The sequence below is a fragment of the Lontra canadensis genome, unplaced genomic scaffold (genome assembly GCF_010015895.1).
Source record: "Lontra canadensis isolate GAN:19392208 unplaced genomic scaffold, GSC_riverotter_1.0 scaffold85, whole genome shotgun sequence".
NCBI lineage: Eukaryota > Metazoa > Chordata > Mammalia > Carnivora > Mustelidae > Lontra > Lontra canadensis.
In genome coordinates this window covers 1,861,329-1,877,829 of record NW_022631079.1, presented here as the reverse complement: position 1 = coordinate 1,877,829, position 16,501 = coordinate 1,861,329, and the positions used below count along the sequence as shown (strand labels likewise).

Here is a 16,501-nt window from a genome sequence, read left to right as displayed (position 1 = left end):
GTAGTTAATTTGTAGAAAAATTTCATTTTTTCAATTTGAGTGAACAGATGGCCTATTCATTAAAATTCAAAAGTAGATAATTACTTGATTCCAGTATTTTTAGCAAAAGGACATTTTATAACATTATGTTTGGGGAAGACTCATAGGTCTTAAAATGTCTTATCTGGCTGGACACATAAATTCTCCACCATCTACAACTGCCTGCCTGAATAAGTCAGTTAAAAATAGCCTGGCAGCTCTTCTTCTGCACGAAAATGGTCCCTTAAAAATAAAAAAAATACTCGTCTGTCTGAACAAAGATCTTCACATTAACCCCTGAACCCTGCCCAAACGTTCAGTCAGCAAACGTTTATCATTTTTGTGCTAGACACTTGAGACTAGGATATACATTTGAAAAAACTGTCCCAGCACTTAAGAAGGAAAGTCCAAAGGTAAATATGTTCATTGACTCAAAGTCCTGGATTTTCTTAAAATGGAATGGTATTCCTTTCACCGTGGGCATTTTCTTAGGTCCATCCTCATAGCTTATGGTAAAATCCACGAGAATAAGAAGCAGATTTCAGTGCACATACATTCCAAAGCTCCCTGCTGTCAGTCGTATCCCATTCGAGGGGCAGACTTCTCCCTAGATGAGGGTCACACAAGGACCCCTCACAAGAAAGGGAAATGCCTCACCCAGAGAACAGCAGAGTACCTGTCTGCAGGCCCCTTTCCGGCACCCTTGGGGCCAGAGGTTTGAGAATTCGTCATGTTTCAGACTTGGGAAAAGTAAAACAGTCCGTATACTACACGTTCTGTAATACCCCCACTTGGGTCTGGGATAACCCCTCCACCCAAGCACGTTAACATATCCGTAGTAAGATATACGAGTGGTCATTCAGGTCAGGTCCAGACTCTAGATGGCCTCCTCTTAGGCTGGGTCAGGTTTTGAAGAAATGGGACTTTGAAAAACAGGAAGTTGAGGACTGGATAGTAACTGACACCTGGCTGGCCAAGGCCCCCACCAGGCCACTCTCGCAGGGACTGTGGATAATCCGATTCCAGCACAAAGCTGCCATTTGGGCTCTGTGCCTGAAGAGTTCCATGAAGGACCATCGGCAAGAGTCAGCACGCCTGCAGGTTCAGCTCCGGGGGCATTCAGAAGACTTACACAAGAACGAAAGTTCTTCTAATAGCCAACACAGAACTCAGAACCCTGAGCTGTTCATTCTGATACTTGAACCTGCTATCTCTTCTCTTCGCTACATCGTGTCCTATTTCCCGAACCTTCTCTCTTCTGTTAATTCACAGTTCACCTGCCATCATTCCCAGTTCTCTGTGAGGCTTCTCTCTGGCTCTCCTTCCCCTGTACCTTTTCTAGGGTAATATCCATATTCTGTCTGCCCGTCACTAGAGATGACACATGGAGCTTGGAGTTTTGTCAAAGTCTCTTCAGTAGGGAGTCTTAACCATCTCAGTTCGTGGCTACAGCAACTTGGGGGGACTTGTTTTGCAACATGCCTTGGTGGAATTGCAGAAAGCTGGAATGCTCCTATTCAGAATATTCTTGTGAACGTCTCATTATCTCCTGGCATATGGCCAGAAAATCTGAGCTCACAAATGATGGCTTATTAATAAGGACAAGTTGAACCCAGGATTTAATGCCTTTGAGAATATTCTGTAGTCCTACTGGGCACAGAGTGGAACTGAACACGTTTTTCTGCCCGTTGTAAGCACGCGATCATTCATCAAGTTGACATTCATATTTTTCCATTAGGGAGGGATTCTGTTTGCTTTGTGGTCTGGGCTTCGAAATGTATGTGTCTCAGTGCGGGTGTGAATCCTCTCTGGGGGGTTTTTCCTTTGTTCCTGTGTTTAATTCATTTTGATACTGTCATGATGACCCCACAATGGGGCGAGTGTTACCTTTTGAAATTCAACCAGGTTCCTCTTTAGGACTGACTGCATTTTCTGTCCATAGAGTTGGAGACACTGACGCCTCCTCCTCATTTATCAAACAGATTTTTCGGATGCCAGACTATGATTTTTTTTTTTCCTCAGAGCAAATGAACAATAACAATAAAACAACAAAAAATATGTCTCTGTGCCTTGATCTTCATAGCATATTAAAAGCACCGATCTTTGACAGATACCAATGACAGCTTTTAAGAAAATAGAAATCTTTATTAATGGATTTTTTTAAAGCTACCTTCTCTAATAATAAATAGCTATGATTCATTGCTTTTTTTTTGCAGGGGGTTGATAGGGGGAAATATTTCCAGGACTTGTTTCATCTTTCCCCTCACCAAAAACCTGCTGCTTCTAGCCACTAGATTTCAGTTGTGATCAAACCCACACAGTGCCCCAAATGGGGTTCAATAATCCCGCGTCCCGAGTGTTTTCTCCTTTCGGCAGAGTTGTGTTAGCAGGGGAAAGTCTACAGATTTCCTTTGTAATGAATAAAATATGTGGGAAATGTGAAGGACTTATGTAAGCGCTTTTGTCACCATCTCACTGAAGAGCTTTAGTTTTATTCTGGATAATACTGGAGATGTCCGCTGGCCCCATGCCATCTTTGCTGACTTTATACGTTCCCAGTAGAGACCGAGGACTTCAAAGTCTGTTAGGAGAGCGTAAAAACCAAAGGCCCAGGGCTAGTGAACTTCAATATTATTTTTCCCAGGGAAGCAGCCACGAGACACAAGGCAGTGTGTTTTCTTAGTGTTCGAGCATAATTTAAAACCAGCCGGCACCAGAAGTTGTCTTGATGGAATCTGTCTTCTGAATCCTAATGTTAGATGCCGAAGGTCTCTGGTAGTATTTCGGTTTATGTTTGTATCCGAATTTTTCTGTAACAGCAGCGATTGGACAGAAGCATAGCCTTAGTTTAATGTCTGTTTTGTAATCTTCACAATGTAAAACACCGTCTATTGTGCTTTCAATCTGTTGGTAATCCCTCCCCTGTCTGGAGGCAGAGTGCAAATTCCTATTTACTTATCTGGGGAGTGGGTGTGGGAAAGAGAAAATTTATAAAAGAAAAAATAAACTGGTTGCACAAGTGAAGACTGGTCTGTTCTTCACGTGAGTCAGGGGATGAACTCAAATCAGGAAAAACTGAAAAATGAATATGGACCTTGATTATCATCTAGAGGTGCTTGAATTCAAAACATAAATGATTTAGGACATTTTAAGATGGGGACAAATTATTCATGGAGGGTGCTAAGTCATTAGGAATAATATTTTTCTATGGGAATTAATTTCTTAAATTTATTCATTACTGCTCAAGACTAGGTGGAACTTTACATCCTTTTAAATATTTTAAGCCTACAGGATTTCTTTATAAAATTCCTCAATGCACTAGAAGGGTGATTAACATAGATGTATTAAGGTTTTTTAAATATCCAAGGTAAAATTAATATTTTTATAGTTTCCATTTAAACAGTGTATCTAGTTTTTTGCTTTTTTTTTTTTTTAATTATTGAATTTGGGCTGATTAAGCTAACATTTCCCCTGTCCTATGACCAAAGATATACTAATAAAATAATTCTCTAAGGTGAGAGGCAGGCCAGATGCAGGGAACCAATTACCATCAGTTGGCAAACAGGATGGGATCCATGATTGTGGACTTGTAACAAGTAATCCTACAAGTTTGTCTTGCTTCAGCTTGTTTTGTTATAAATCTACTTTGTTTTCTCTTAGATAAATTCTGGGCTGTCAGTGATAGTTATTAATACCCTGGTAAGATTCCATGAGGAGTCAAGAGGATTATTCGTTTAGCCAGAGGTTCTTATATTTTTTCTTTTTCTTTCTTTTTTTTTCTTTTTTGTGCCAGGGACCCCTGTGGAAATCTGATGCCTGGGGACCTCATTTCAAAATATTTTTAAGTGCATAAAATTGGCTACTTTAGATTTCCAAGGAAACTAGTTATATCAAAAATCAATAAATTATAAAAGTTGTGATACACTAAAACGTGAATTTTTTAACACAGTCAATAATAACATCTGTGTCTAATAACTGCCATGAGTTTGAAGGAATGAGCATAAACAATATTTAAAAATATCTACAGTTGTGTTACCTATAGGGCTTCCTGCTCAGTGGGGAGTCTGCCCCTCCCCTGCTCATATTCTCTCTCTCTCTCTCTCTCTGGCAAATAAATAAAATCTTAAAAAAGATAAAAATATCTATAACTGCCATATAATAATAAAATGTGATTCTTATTGGTGACAGCATCATAAATATTATTGAACCATAATATGGTTTGTTACAGTGGAAAAGCCCCGTTTCATTGAGAAGTTAGTAAAAATAACAATATGAAGATTTTATCCAAGTTCTCAGCCCCCTGAATTCCATTTGCTTAAGGACCTTTGAACTAGACCATGAAGTTTGAAATCTGGAATGACCCGTGTGGCTTCAGAGTCGGGTTAACTTAGAGAAGATTCAGGTTTGTGCGAAGATTAGACATACAATGCTGGGAATTTGGGTTTGATCCCAGAGACACTCGTGTGAATTTCTGAGCACAGGGATGTTTTATCAGAATAACAGTCAAGGGAGATGATTTATTCTCTTTGCTCTATAGTTTGGTGGTGAAGAATCCAGGGAAGGGGCCGCATCCATCATCATCAAGGTCTTACAGTAGAGTTTCAGTTAAGGGGAAAATTGGGTGTCTTATGCAGTGTGACCCTAAGAGGTGTTTGTAGGCATCACCTGTGTGATGTACAGATGACTTGCTCTCTTTCGTCATAGAGTGAAGTTGGGAAGGGATGGATGCTGATTTGGGAAGGAACATGAGGTCACCCATGATGATGAGGGTTGTTGTGACCGCCCTAAAGGGAGTAAGAGCAGTTCTTCAAGGAAGAGTGAGACGCCAAAGCATTTCTGATGTCTAAACGTTCTTGTAAAGGATAATAAAACACTGATTACATTAGTCTTTGAATTGAGCAATTACTAAGTGCTTGTGTTAAGTTCCCATGTTTTGAACAGCTTTATTTGGGATATAATTCACATCCCATACCATTAACCCTTTTAAGGTATTTGCTTCCATCTGGTCTAGAATATTCAAAGTTGTGCCTCCAGAACTGTCCAAAATCACCATCCAGTTGAGAACATCTCATTCCCCCCCAAAAGAAATTCTGTACCCTTGAACTGTCATACCCGAACCCCTCCATCCCTCCTGGCCCTAGGCAATTATTCGTGTACTTTCTGTCCCTCGAGATTTGCCCCTTCTGGGTGCCGTGCTTAATGGAATACTACTCTTCGTGGTCTTTGTGACTGACTGACTTAATACATGTTCAGGGTTCGGCCATGCCGTCGCATGTATTGGTACTCTGTTCCTCAGTGTGGCTGAACAACGTGTCCTTCGGTATATACCTTCATCCGTTAAGTCCTCGGTATATGTGCAGGACGTGCTTTCTGCCACTGCCCCTGACTGTACCGGAGAGGAGCATTGGCTGTTTTCTTCCACCCTTTGGTTCTCTTAAACCACTACCCTGACTCCACCTTCTTCTGCCCCTGGCTTACAGGGGGCTGAACACCATTTTCTTCATATGGGCAGTAGGTTTCCAACCGAATCCTTCAATTCCCAGCCTGCCCCATGCCATTTGTACAGCAGCTTTCAAGAGAATAAATTCAAATGTTCCTTTCCATCTTTTTATAGATGCTTCAAGTATTTTACAGGGTACATGGTTGTTACTTATTTTCTCTGCTTTTTAAAAATGCAGAGGTAGGTGAATGCTCACCCTTTACTCTGGAGAATCCTGACCTTGTGTAAAGGGGAAAAAATACATACGTCATGTTTTATCAAGGGTAGATATATTAATCTTTCCAATAAAAAATTCTCCTTGTGCCACGTGTACTGCCTGGTAAAAGAAAGTATAGAAATACTTCCGGGGGTGCCTGGATGGCTCAGTGGGTTAAGCCTCTGCCTTTGGCTCAGGTCATGATCCCAGGGTCCTTGGATCAAGCCCCACATTGGGCTCTCTGCTTAGCAGGAGGCCTGCTTCCTCCTCTCTCTCTCTCTCTCTGCTGCCTCTCTGCCTACTTGTGATCTCTGTCTGTCAAATAAATAAATAAAATCTTAAAAAAAAATACTTCCATAAGTGGAGTGGGAGGGTGACTCATTTATTTATTTATTTATTGGACACTTTTAACTAGTGTTTTTTCTTGCAGATTACAAAGGCAATATAATTAAAAATTTTCTTGCAGACTACATAGGCAATCTCATTAAAATGAAATCCGAAGTCTTTCCCACAAGTTTGATCACTGTGGTGGTCATCCTCACTGATATTTCAATCTGGCCACCAGTGAGTATCTACTAACCCCCTCCTAACTTACAAGCAGGCATTAAGTGGTTGCTCTCCATCCGTTTAGGGCTTACTTACTAATATTTGTGAAAGCACACACCGGGCGTTCACGTAAATTTTACACGTTAATCCTAGGAGGCAGGTGGTGGTGATCTCTGTCGGGAGGAGGCAGAAACTGCCCCAAATTGCCCTGTTCAGAGCAGTGAGAACCAGCGAGGCAGCTTAGACCTTCTCATTTCTAAATCTTCCCTCCTCCAGCCTCAGAAGAGCCTTTACAAAGCTAAACAAAGGTGCCAAAAGGGCTTAGAAAAAGAGCTCCTCTCTGACTGCAGCCCCATTCATTCACTCGTGGACTGTGGATACTTTCCCAGCCTCAGGTGAGGTTGAGTGAAGTACTCTTTTGATGTGTGAAGGCTGGTAACCTCCCCCCTAAGAGCTCTGCAAACTCCCCTTGTCAGTTTCTCACACTTGCATGGTTTAGAAAATTCCACCCGGATCTCTGCTCTTTCACTCCAGTACCTGCCTGACTCCTCTTGGGCCCTTCCAAGCAAGGCACCCTCCCAACAAGGGCTTTCCCTCTCCCAAACCCTGTGCACCAGAAATCTGTGAAGCAGACTCATTTGGAGAGAAAGGTAGGACGTTAATTCTGGCAACAAACAGCCAGATATTGCACAGTAGACACTGCTTTTCCCAAAACCTGAAAGCTTTCCTACTGGCCCCAGCTTCCTGCCCATTTCCCTTCTACCCTCCCTGCCTTGGCTCTTGTATCCCTCTGCTCCTTCCAGATCCTAAACATGATAAACCAAACTCTTGGGAGCCTTCCCTAAGTCCTCCTTAAGCTGCCTTTTTTTTTTTTTTTTTTTTTTTTTGTCTAAAGGAAATTTTAAGAACGACTCTGTCTGTAGCTTCATCGCGCCCCAAGTATTATCTAATTATCATAACCCTATAAAAGAAGGTACTATCATCACAAATCTGTGGTGAGGTCATCAAGACAGAGTTTGATCATTTCTTCAAGATCCCCAGCCAGTCTGTGCCCCACCCTGCACTCCTCAGTTGTGTCTGGAAAAGTCTGCCTCCAGCCTCAGTAGGATAGTCTTGCTTCAAAATGTTCTGTACGTCTATTTCAGATGACATCTGCTGGGGAGAATTATCCAGTAAATCGCTTTGTGGCTTGATTCAATCCAGGGTCAGTGTGGTTTGCTTCAGTATTATAACCTGGTGTTAACCTTTTTTTTTTTCAACTTGCAATTTACATCTGGTGGAGGTTAAATAACAAATAGCGGAAGTGAAAAATTTCGCTTTACATGTAGAGTATATTGTACAGCATGGATTAAATCGGGTATTCTCCACGTCGTGGGCATGGCTCTCATTTGGGGCTGGATGGTGCTTTGTTATGGGGCCTGCCTGGGCATTCTAGGATGTTTAGCCACATTCCCGGCTTCCGCCAACTAGATGCCAGTAGGAAACCCTGCCCTTGAGTTGTGACAGCCAAAAATGTTCCCCAGCATTGCCAAATATTCCCTGAGGACAAAATCACCCACACCTGAGAGCTACTGACGTGCAGTGGACTCTCCCAAGCTTAATATTAAAACAAAACAAAAACATGATGGCGCCTACAATTCTGATGGTGTTAGTGGTAATTTTGCTATGCACCTGTGTTTAAGGAACTACAGAACTGGTCATTAATTTTTGAGGCTAATTGCAGGCGCTCATGAATTATAGAAATGATAGAGCAAGAATGCATTATGTATTGGTGGAATTCAGCTTAATAAACTTGACTTAATTAAGACAAATTATCTGTTCAACTCTCATTGACTCAGAGAAAGAGCAGTCCACTCATTCTTTCCAGCATGTGTCTATCTGTCCTCTGTCCTCGCTTTTCTTATCACTGGAAATTGAAATTAGTCCACAGGCATTCATCTAGTGCTTTTTGTGTCCTTTAAAGTGCTTTAAAAACACAGCGTGTATAAAGATTATGGACTTAGGATGCTTGTGAAATCCTTCCAGAATCCTGTTCATAGCAGATGAGTGGTTGACCCGTCTACCATCATTTCTGTTTGCTCTCTCCTTAAATATCTCCAAGGGCAGAAATGCTGCAATGTGAATTATTCATTCCACATTTCTACTTTGATGATTCAGATAATTCTGTAGATCCAAATTGCTTACATTTTAGTCTGTTTCCTCATATAGTCTTCCTTTGTAAATATGTGCCCTATGACCGCAGAGGTAGAAACAAACGAACATCAAGTTCAAGTGTCTGGATGTGGATGTCATCGTTCTCTCTCTCTCTCTCTTTTTTCCCATAAGTCAGATAGTCGGGTTCTTTGTTCTGGACACCTCATTTTTGTTTTGGACACCTCATTTTTGTTTCTGATCCTTCCTCTCATTCCCAATAGTAACTATGATTATTTTATTTTATATTCAAATATATATCGATCTGTTGTAATTTAGTGTAATGAAAAAATTGTGTCAAGGGTATTTATAGCAGTCGTGACTGGAAAGGAAGTCAGATTTGCCTAATTGAAGAAGAAACAAAGGTCTTCGCTCCTATATCTTCATCGGGCCTCTTAAACCTCAGACTCTGTCTTATTCCATTTGGTAACTAGTAATTTTGTGCTCCCTGGAAGAATTTTTGCTATGACGATATCAAAGAAAAGTGACTTCTTTGAATGGGAAGCTTGGTCCTAACCAAAGTAGTATATGAACCTGATGGTCAAAGAAACTGTAGCACAAATAGTTTAGGGGGAAAAAAGAAAACAACAGCAACAAACCCTTCTCTCCCCCTTCTGTCGCCCAAGAGAAAACTAATAAGCAAAATCCCTAACGAAAAATGGGTGGTGCAAACTTTGGGAGAAATATATCGTGCTGAAACAGGGCAGTTTCTCACTGGCTTTCGTTCAATGGCCAAAGAATGATGTTCAATCATCAGATTAAGACCTCCTCCAAGGAGCAAGGGTTTAGGTTCAGGGAGACCATTACCTTTTTGGATTTGAAAGCAATCTTGAAGGGGAAACGGATAAGGTGCTGACCTACTGTCATTCTTTAATTCAGTAACAAACTCAAATTTCCTGGTGAGGCTGTCTTTTTCCTTCTTACAATGGCTGAGAAAAGACCTAGCTAAATGAATTACAGGTTTGAAGGAAATATCTAAGAATATAATCTGTCCCTGGCAATTGGATGGGTTTTCCTGGTAGCCCATGGCAGCCTTAGCTACTTCTGCTTTCTTCCCCATGTGAAATACCCCCAACCTAAAAAAACCCTAGGAGACAAGTCAGACCTCCTGGTATCCCTAATCCATTAGGAAAGCAGAAAGTGGGCCCAAGAAGTCTCATGTTTCCTAAGAGGGAAAACTTTTTTTTTTTTTTTTAAATCTCTGTGAGATGATGGATATTAACTAAATTTATTGTGGTAATGACTTGGCATTCTACGTTAGTAAAGGCATCCTTCTATAGACCTTACTTACACAGTGCTCTATGCCACTTACATCTTAATAAAACTGAAAGAAGGAAAAAGGACGTATCTGTAAGCAAGCCTCATCTCCTAGAGGAAATATGCCCCTGCCGGTGGGGACCAGCTCAATCATCATGTGCTGGATATTCCCGTGGAATTTAGCAACTACAGGAACCCATTGGAGAGAATTCATAACATACCAGCTGTGGGCTCAAACCTACCAAATCATGAAGGTGTGGTCAGACAGATGGGAGGACGGAAGGGATGGGGGTCTTGTCTAGATGGTACCATTGATAGAACACCTGTCTGCCTGTGATGGCCAGTCAAGTTGTCCTGAATGTTCCAACCAAGGTTACTGGAACGAAGCACAGAGTGTTCATAATTAGGTTATTGCCAGCCACCGTAGTTCTGCCAGCCAGTAATAAATCTCTAAGCTGATTTGCCTTATCGTGAAAGTCCTTATGGCACAAAATCACAGGTTAGTGAGAAACCCAGAAAGATGAACAAAGCCAGGTGATTCAGGGTCTCCTTGTAAACTCCATTTCTTTTATGTATAGGGCCTACTAATTCTTACGAAAGAGAGACAGAAGTATAGATACTTTAAATTGGATTTCTTCATACTTAGCATCTCCCAAGGGTGCTACATGAACCGTGATGCCAGAAAGCAGGAGGTGGGCTGATTTTTGATCAAGGTGGAAAGTGTCAGGACTTAGGACTCAGCCCCTTCCATCACCAATGGGTATATGTTACCTGAAGTAAAATAAAAAATACACACAAGAGGGGTGCCTGTGTGGCTCAGTTGGTTAAACATCTGCCTTGGACTCAGGTCATGATCCCAGCCTGCTTCTCCTTCTGCCCCTTCCCCACCCAACTCATGCGTTCACTCTCAAATAAATAAAATCCTTAAGAGCAATACACTCAAGGTACTATGATAAAACTTTCAATTAATCATACTAATTGCAGGGGAGATAAGAGCTGAGTGAAACTGTCACCATGAAATCTTGTATTAGCCAACTGTTCCAACACCTCTCTTGGAAACAATAACAGTCTTGCAAAATCCAAATAAAAATGATCTGGATATTTCTTTTTTACGTGGGGAGAGTGCATAGTGAAAATGATGCCAACATGATTTCATATATGTCTTTTAAAAGCAAAAGCAAATAAAAAGAACAAAAGCAGGATGTATGCCACTTTTTAGATGGTCATTAGTTCCCCCAATAACAGCTCTGATAGCCTCTAGTCATTGTCGAGTTCAGTTAGGGAAACTAATGGAAAAGTCTAGAACTTTACTAGGATGTTCTGAAAATGCCTTTCTGCTACTCTTGAAGGAAAAAAAGATCTTTGATTTGGAATCTAACATATTTGAAAATTAAAGTATTAAGCAGTCACAAATAAATGGTAATGAATCTCTGTAGTTTCTTTAAGAGAAATAGAAGTTACATTAATCCGTGCTGACCTGAAGTAAATTCATCAGTGTGCACTCCTGAAGTTAATAGCAAATTACAATTATATAAAAACCTCCAAGCTTGGTTCTTTCTGAGGTTGGTAGATGCTTCTGGTAAAAGGGTGCTGTATTTTGAGCCTAAATGACTTTTTCCCTATATGTCTTACCCCACATTGTTCTCCTCACCACCAAAATAAATACATAGCCCTACCTATTTTCTATGAAGATAAGTCCATTTAAACCAAACCTCAAAGGTAGCCAGAGAGTGGAAAACAGGATGGGGGGCAGGGGAAGTCTGAGATGAGGGGAGTGGCTTCAAGATGGCCCTAATACTTCAAAGGAGGAGTGTATGGAGCAAGCTTGTGCTGGTCTTACCCTTAGGTTTCATAGGCAGACCACACACTTGGAAAATCATTACTTGGAAATCATTTGTAAGTGGGTGATCACTTCTAATTTTGCCTCAGGGTTGCTGTGTGGCACAGTGAACGAGCTTCACCAAATTCACGCTTCACATCAGTAACTTACATTCCTGGGCTCCTGGAAATCAGAACGTTTGCAGATGTCTTTGAAACAACTCTCTGGTTAATGCTGTGTGTGTACCTAACTTTTTAGCACCCAGAGGATCGTGCCTCCCTGAATTACTTATTCCACCCACACAGCAGGTAGAAGGAAGGAAAAGTGATGACACTGTGACTCAGAGTAACATTTTACGAACACTGCGTTTTTGTTTACCATTTAGATATTTCTGATCATTAAAAAAAAAAGTGCTTCCTGTACCACTCTCTATGATATGTGAGTAGATTCCTTCCTTCCTGGGCTGTTGTGAATATACTGAACTTATAGTATTTAACTTAACCTGGAAAAGATGTTTTACATGCAAATTTCAATTTCTCAAACACAATCTGTTCCAGTAAATCTCTTCTTAAACTTTTTTGTTATTCTAATTAATATGGATTATAACCTTCTGTTACCAGAACTAATTATTCATATATATGCATATTTATCATATATAGACTTATTTATACCTATCTTTATATCTGTCTATACATATATATAATTATTCATACCCTTCTTTTTAAAAAATGAGTGAGACATGAACAAATTAGGCAAATATAAAATAAGATCAGGAAAATGACTTGGAACCAGAAATGCATTTGTGCACACATTTCCAACCCCAGAGTCTTAGATAATTCTGTCTATGAGCTTTCTAGATGTCATATCTCAAAGGAAACATGATCAGTTTCAAGGTTCCCTATTAGTTGAAATCAATCACTGCTCTATGAGCCTGGTTTTTCAGAGACGTAAAGGGCACCAGAACCAAGTACAGTGGTCATTGTGGAGTTACAATTTCCCAGAGTGGGGAATATCTACATTTTATTAATTAGCTTTGATGTGGCAGGTCCACAGATGTCCTTTCAGAAACCACTGAGCTAGAAATGAGAATGCTGTGTTTCTTGTCTCTTATTAGTTGAGAAGCCCTAATGGCCAAGCTTTCCAGCAGGATTCTTTGTAGCGTCTTGCTCCTCCTATGGTTTTCTTTCCACTGAAGACTTCCAGCTACAGGACCAAGGAGAGCGAGAGAACCGGTACACAAGAGAACTGGTACAAAATCACCTACGTGTAGATAGTTCTTTAGGCATTGCTCATTTTGCTCTTAGCTCCTTCAATATCATTGAAGCTAGAGCTTCAAGTCCAAAAAATGTTGTAATCCATTGGAAAGTTGTTAACTTTGTCATTCGTGGGAGTCTGCCCCGAAATACGGTACTTACTAAAGGAACGCTTGTCAAATGTTGCCTGCACCTGCCAGGTGGGAAAGAGCACAAAGAGGATACAGATCAGTGAGACTTCTTGAAAGGCCATTGTCTTCTTTGGGTATGATATTGATTGGAGCCCAAAAGTTCTCAAACATGCCCCCCACCAGTAGAGAATCTGAAACAAATACTTTTTCCATTTAAAAATAAACACAAGCCTACTAACCTACATGGACTCCATTGGTTTCTGGAATAGATAATGAAATCCTGTGTTTCAGTAGGATCCAGTAAGCCCTCCCTCCTTTTAGGTAAGAAATATAATAAAAATAAGGCCAGTAATAAGAGCTGGTATTCATTGACCATTTGTTGTAAGCCAGGGATCACGCTCAGCATTGACCCTGTTTTAATCATTTCATTTTATCAACCACCTGAGGAGATATGTGCTTTTCTTTCATCTATTTTATTAATGAAGAAACCAAGGCTTGAAGATATAAATAACTTGCCCAAGGTCACAAGACTCAGAAGGAACAGATAAGAAAACCAGAATTTAACTCCTGGTCTGACTTCTAATGACTTGGAAATCTAACCACATTAAGTTCTGAGCCTGTTTCTCATTCTCAAGTAGCAGATGAAATTTGTAAGGGTGCAGGCTTACCCTCGGAAGGGAGGGGGACATCTGTGGCTTATGAAAATATGGATTTACTGCGCTGGTATTGATGTACCTACCATGAGAAAGAGTTTGGTTTTCTGCAGTCAAGAAATAGACTGACCAAAGCTAGACCAAATTTTGAGTAGCCAAACCTGCCTAGGAAAGTATGTCCAAACTTGTAGAATTGTTGTATTTGTTCATTCCTGAGTAACTTCTTTATACCAAGAGGAGGTACACACACACACACACACACACACACACACACACACACAGTTCAAGAGGAGTGAATAGATCTTATGTGAAATTTTGTCCTAATTACTGCAGGATTCTCTCTCCACTGATAGCATTTACATGAAATGGTTTTCAGGGTCGAAAGAACAATGTTCTCTGAAGGGTTGACCTCACATGACTGGGACATGGATTACAATTTTCCCAAATGTTTTTGATATTGTTTATCTCAATAGGTATTTGAAGAAATTAGCACATTGACCCTGTTTTTTTGCAGATGTTATTGCTGAGTTGAAACTAGGTTGATTTTGTTCGTTTGTTTTTTTTTAAAGTGGGAGTATGTTTAAAGCCCAAACTCTAAAAAGTTAAATATTACAGGAAACAAGTAGATACAAGAAAAATTATGAAGTCAATGCATGTAGGTCTGAAGTTTGGAGAGAACCTGGTAACATTAGCTCTTTTCATTCATTCACTAGCTGAAGCCCACCAGAAGCTTCTACCATAGATGTGGATAAGTAACTTGGAAGAATAATAGAAGTGGGGAGGGGGCTATTAGTCTAGAATGGATTGTGTTGCCCATTTATTTCCCACCCTATCCCCCCATTGTGTGAGGTGAGGGAATTTCTAGTGTATATAGCTGTACCTTTTTTAAAAACCTGTTTTTTATTTCCGTCATGGGTAGCATTTGCCTTCCTCTTAGGCAACAAACTGTAACACGGGTGTGTCCTTGGCTCTTTCCTTCCTTAGCATTTCATTTTCCAAGCCCTTTTGTGGAACGTAAACAGTCCTAATACCTCTTTCCCCCACAACCCTCCTAGTTTATTTTTCCTTATGGCCAGTGTTGTGGGACTGGGAAGCAGATAAAACAGTCGTGCCCAAGTCAGATAAGATGCTTAAAAATAAAAGATACCATGAGCTGCAATTAGACAGTACCCAAGGGTCCAAGTAATCTCCTTTCCTGTAATAGCTGTGCTTTACCCAAATGAGAATTTCCACGTATGAAGTGTGCTATAGAAAAACCGCCCATTTACTCAGGTTTTCTCTCAGATTCAAAATGACATTAAAATGGGAATTACCATAGTTTTCTTATATCATATTTGGAAAAACACATGTTTACCTTTTTGCCTTTTCCTGGGGCTCTCTTTCAGTCTTACTTCAGATCTTATCGGTGATTTTTTTTTTTTAAGATTTTATTCATTTATTTGACAGAGGGGGCATAGGCATAAGCAGGGGGAGCAGCAGGCTGAGGGAGAGGGAGAGGCGGACTCCCCACTGAGCAGGAAGCCTGATTCAGGGCTCGATTCCTGGACCCTGGGATCACGACCCCAGCTGGAGGCAGACGCCCAACTGACTGAGCCACCCCGGCATCCCTTATTGGTGATTAATTTAAAGAGGGATAGGACTTCTGAGCTCACGTGATTTATTGCCATTTTTTGCCTAGCGTCTGGATGATGGCTTGGTCTTCCTTGGTAATTGCTTTGCAGTTTTAAAGAGGATTAAAGAGAGTTTCATTGCATATTGAAAATGCAACAAGTGAAATGAAGCATGGCAGACACTTACAATGGCGTTGTCTCTTCGTTTTAGATGGTAAGGTTGAGGTTACAAAAGAAGGTGTGAAGCTCTGCACCATGGGTCCAGGGAAAGTGTTCGGCGAGCTGGCGATTCTTTACAACTGTACCCGGACAGCGACCGTCAAAAGTAAGACTGTTTTCTTATTTTGCCAATACTTTGATGTCTTTTCCCCTGGACCTTTGAGATACTGATCACCATGCCTATGGATCTCATCTTCATGATTTCGTGAATCGATATTTTAATTCTTACCATGCGCTGTGGTTGATATAGTGGTTTGCCCTTGTCAGGGAGGGTTAACCATCTGTTCTGCAGAACTTAAATTTTATCACTGACTCACGGAAGTTGTTCTTTTAACTTAGACTTCTTATCGATGATGATTTACAATATGTTACAACTTTATAAACGGAACAGCGGCGGAGACCTTCCCTTTTCTGCCTTTAAAGTCTCATGCTAATACTTACGGAAGTTTTACAAATCTGTCTATTCTGGGTTACATTCCCCCATAAATTCCACGTGTTCATTCAGTGGTTTAGAAAAAATTTAAAGGAGAAATGTCCTTCATCTCATTCAAACATCATTGAGCGAGATATAGCCTGAATTCTAAAATCATGTTGGAGGATATTCTTGTCTTCAGCTGTTCATCAAGCTGTATATTATAGTATTTTTCTTTTCTACTGATTGAGCTTATTTTAAATCGGGGCAATAAAGCAGCTTGTTTCCCTAATTTTACATGTATGTGTATATATGATTTCTCCAGCAACTTTTATTACTCAGTAGAAACAGCTGCAATCCTTGCGGGGTGGGGATGTGGTTGTTTTAAGTACTCCTTCCTGACTCTGGGGGGCAATGAGCATGTAACAAACAGAGCTGCATGCAAAAGCCAACGGTGGAAGGTCCATTGCGTCCTTCAGCAGCTGTATTTCATGTTGGGAAATGATCTTCTGACCCATAATCCTGTAGATGACGGCAATCACAAATCACTTTGATTAGGTTTTGTTATTTAAAAAAAAAAATTCCTTTTGGCAGAAATGACAGGTTATCAATTAGTTTTAGCTGGATGCCTTTGAATGTTTTGTACATCGGGGTTCTTTTTCTCCTTTGGATACCAATATGACCCTGAACCTTGGGT

At 40.5% G+C, this 16,501-nt stretch overlaps 1 protein-coding gene across 2 annotated transcripts in view; it reads left to right on the top strand.

Annotated features, from left to right (window-relative positions):
* PRKG1 (protein kinase cGMP-dependent 1) overlaps positions 1-16,501 on the top strand; it is a 1,235,433-nt gene that overhangs the window by 449,086 nt on the left and 769,846 nt on the right. For both annotated transcript variants that reach the window (XM_032883001.1, XM_032883000.1), the window contains exon 3: positions 15,385-15,498. In XM_032883001.1, coding sequence (XP_032738892.1) covers positions 15,385-15,498 — 114 coding nt within the window. The remainder of the gene's footprint in view (positions 1-15,384; positions 15,499-16,501) is intronic.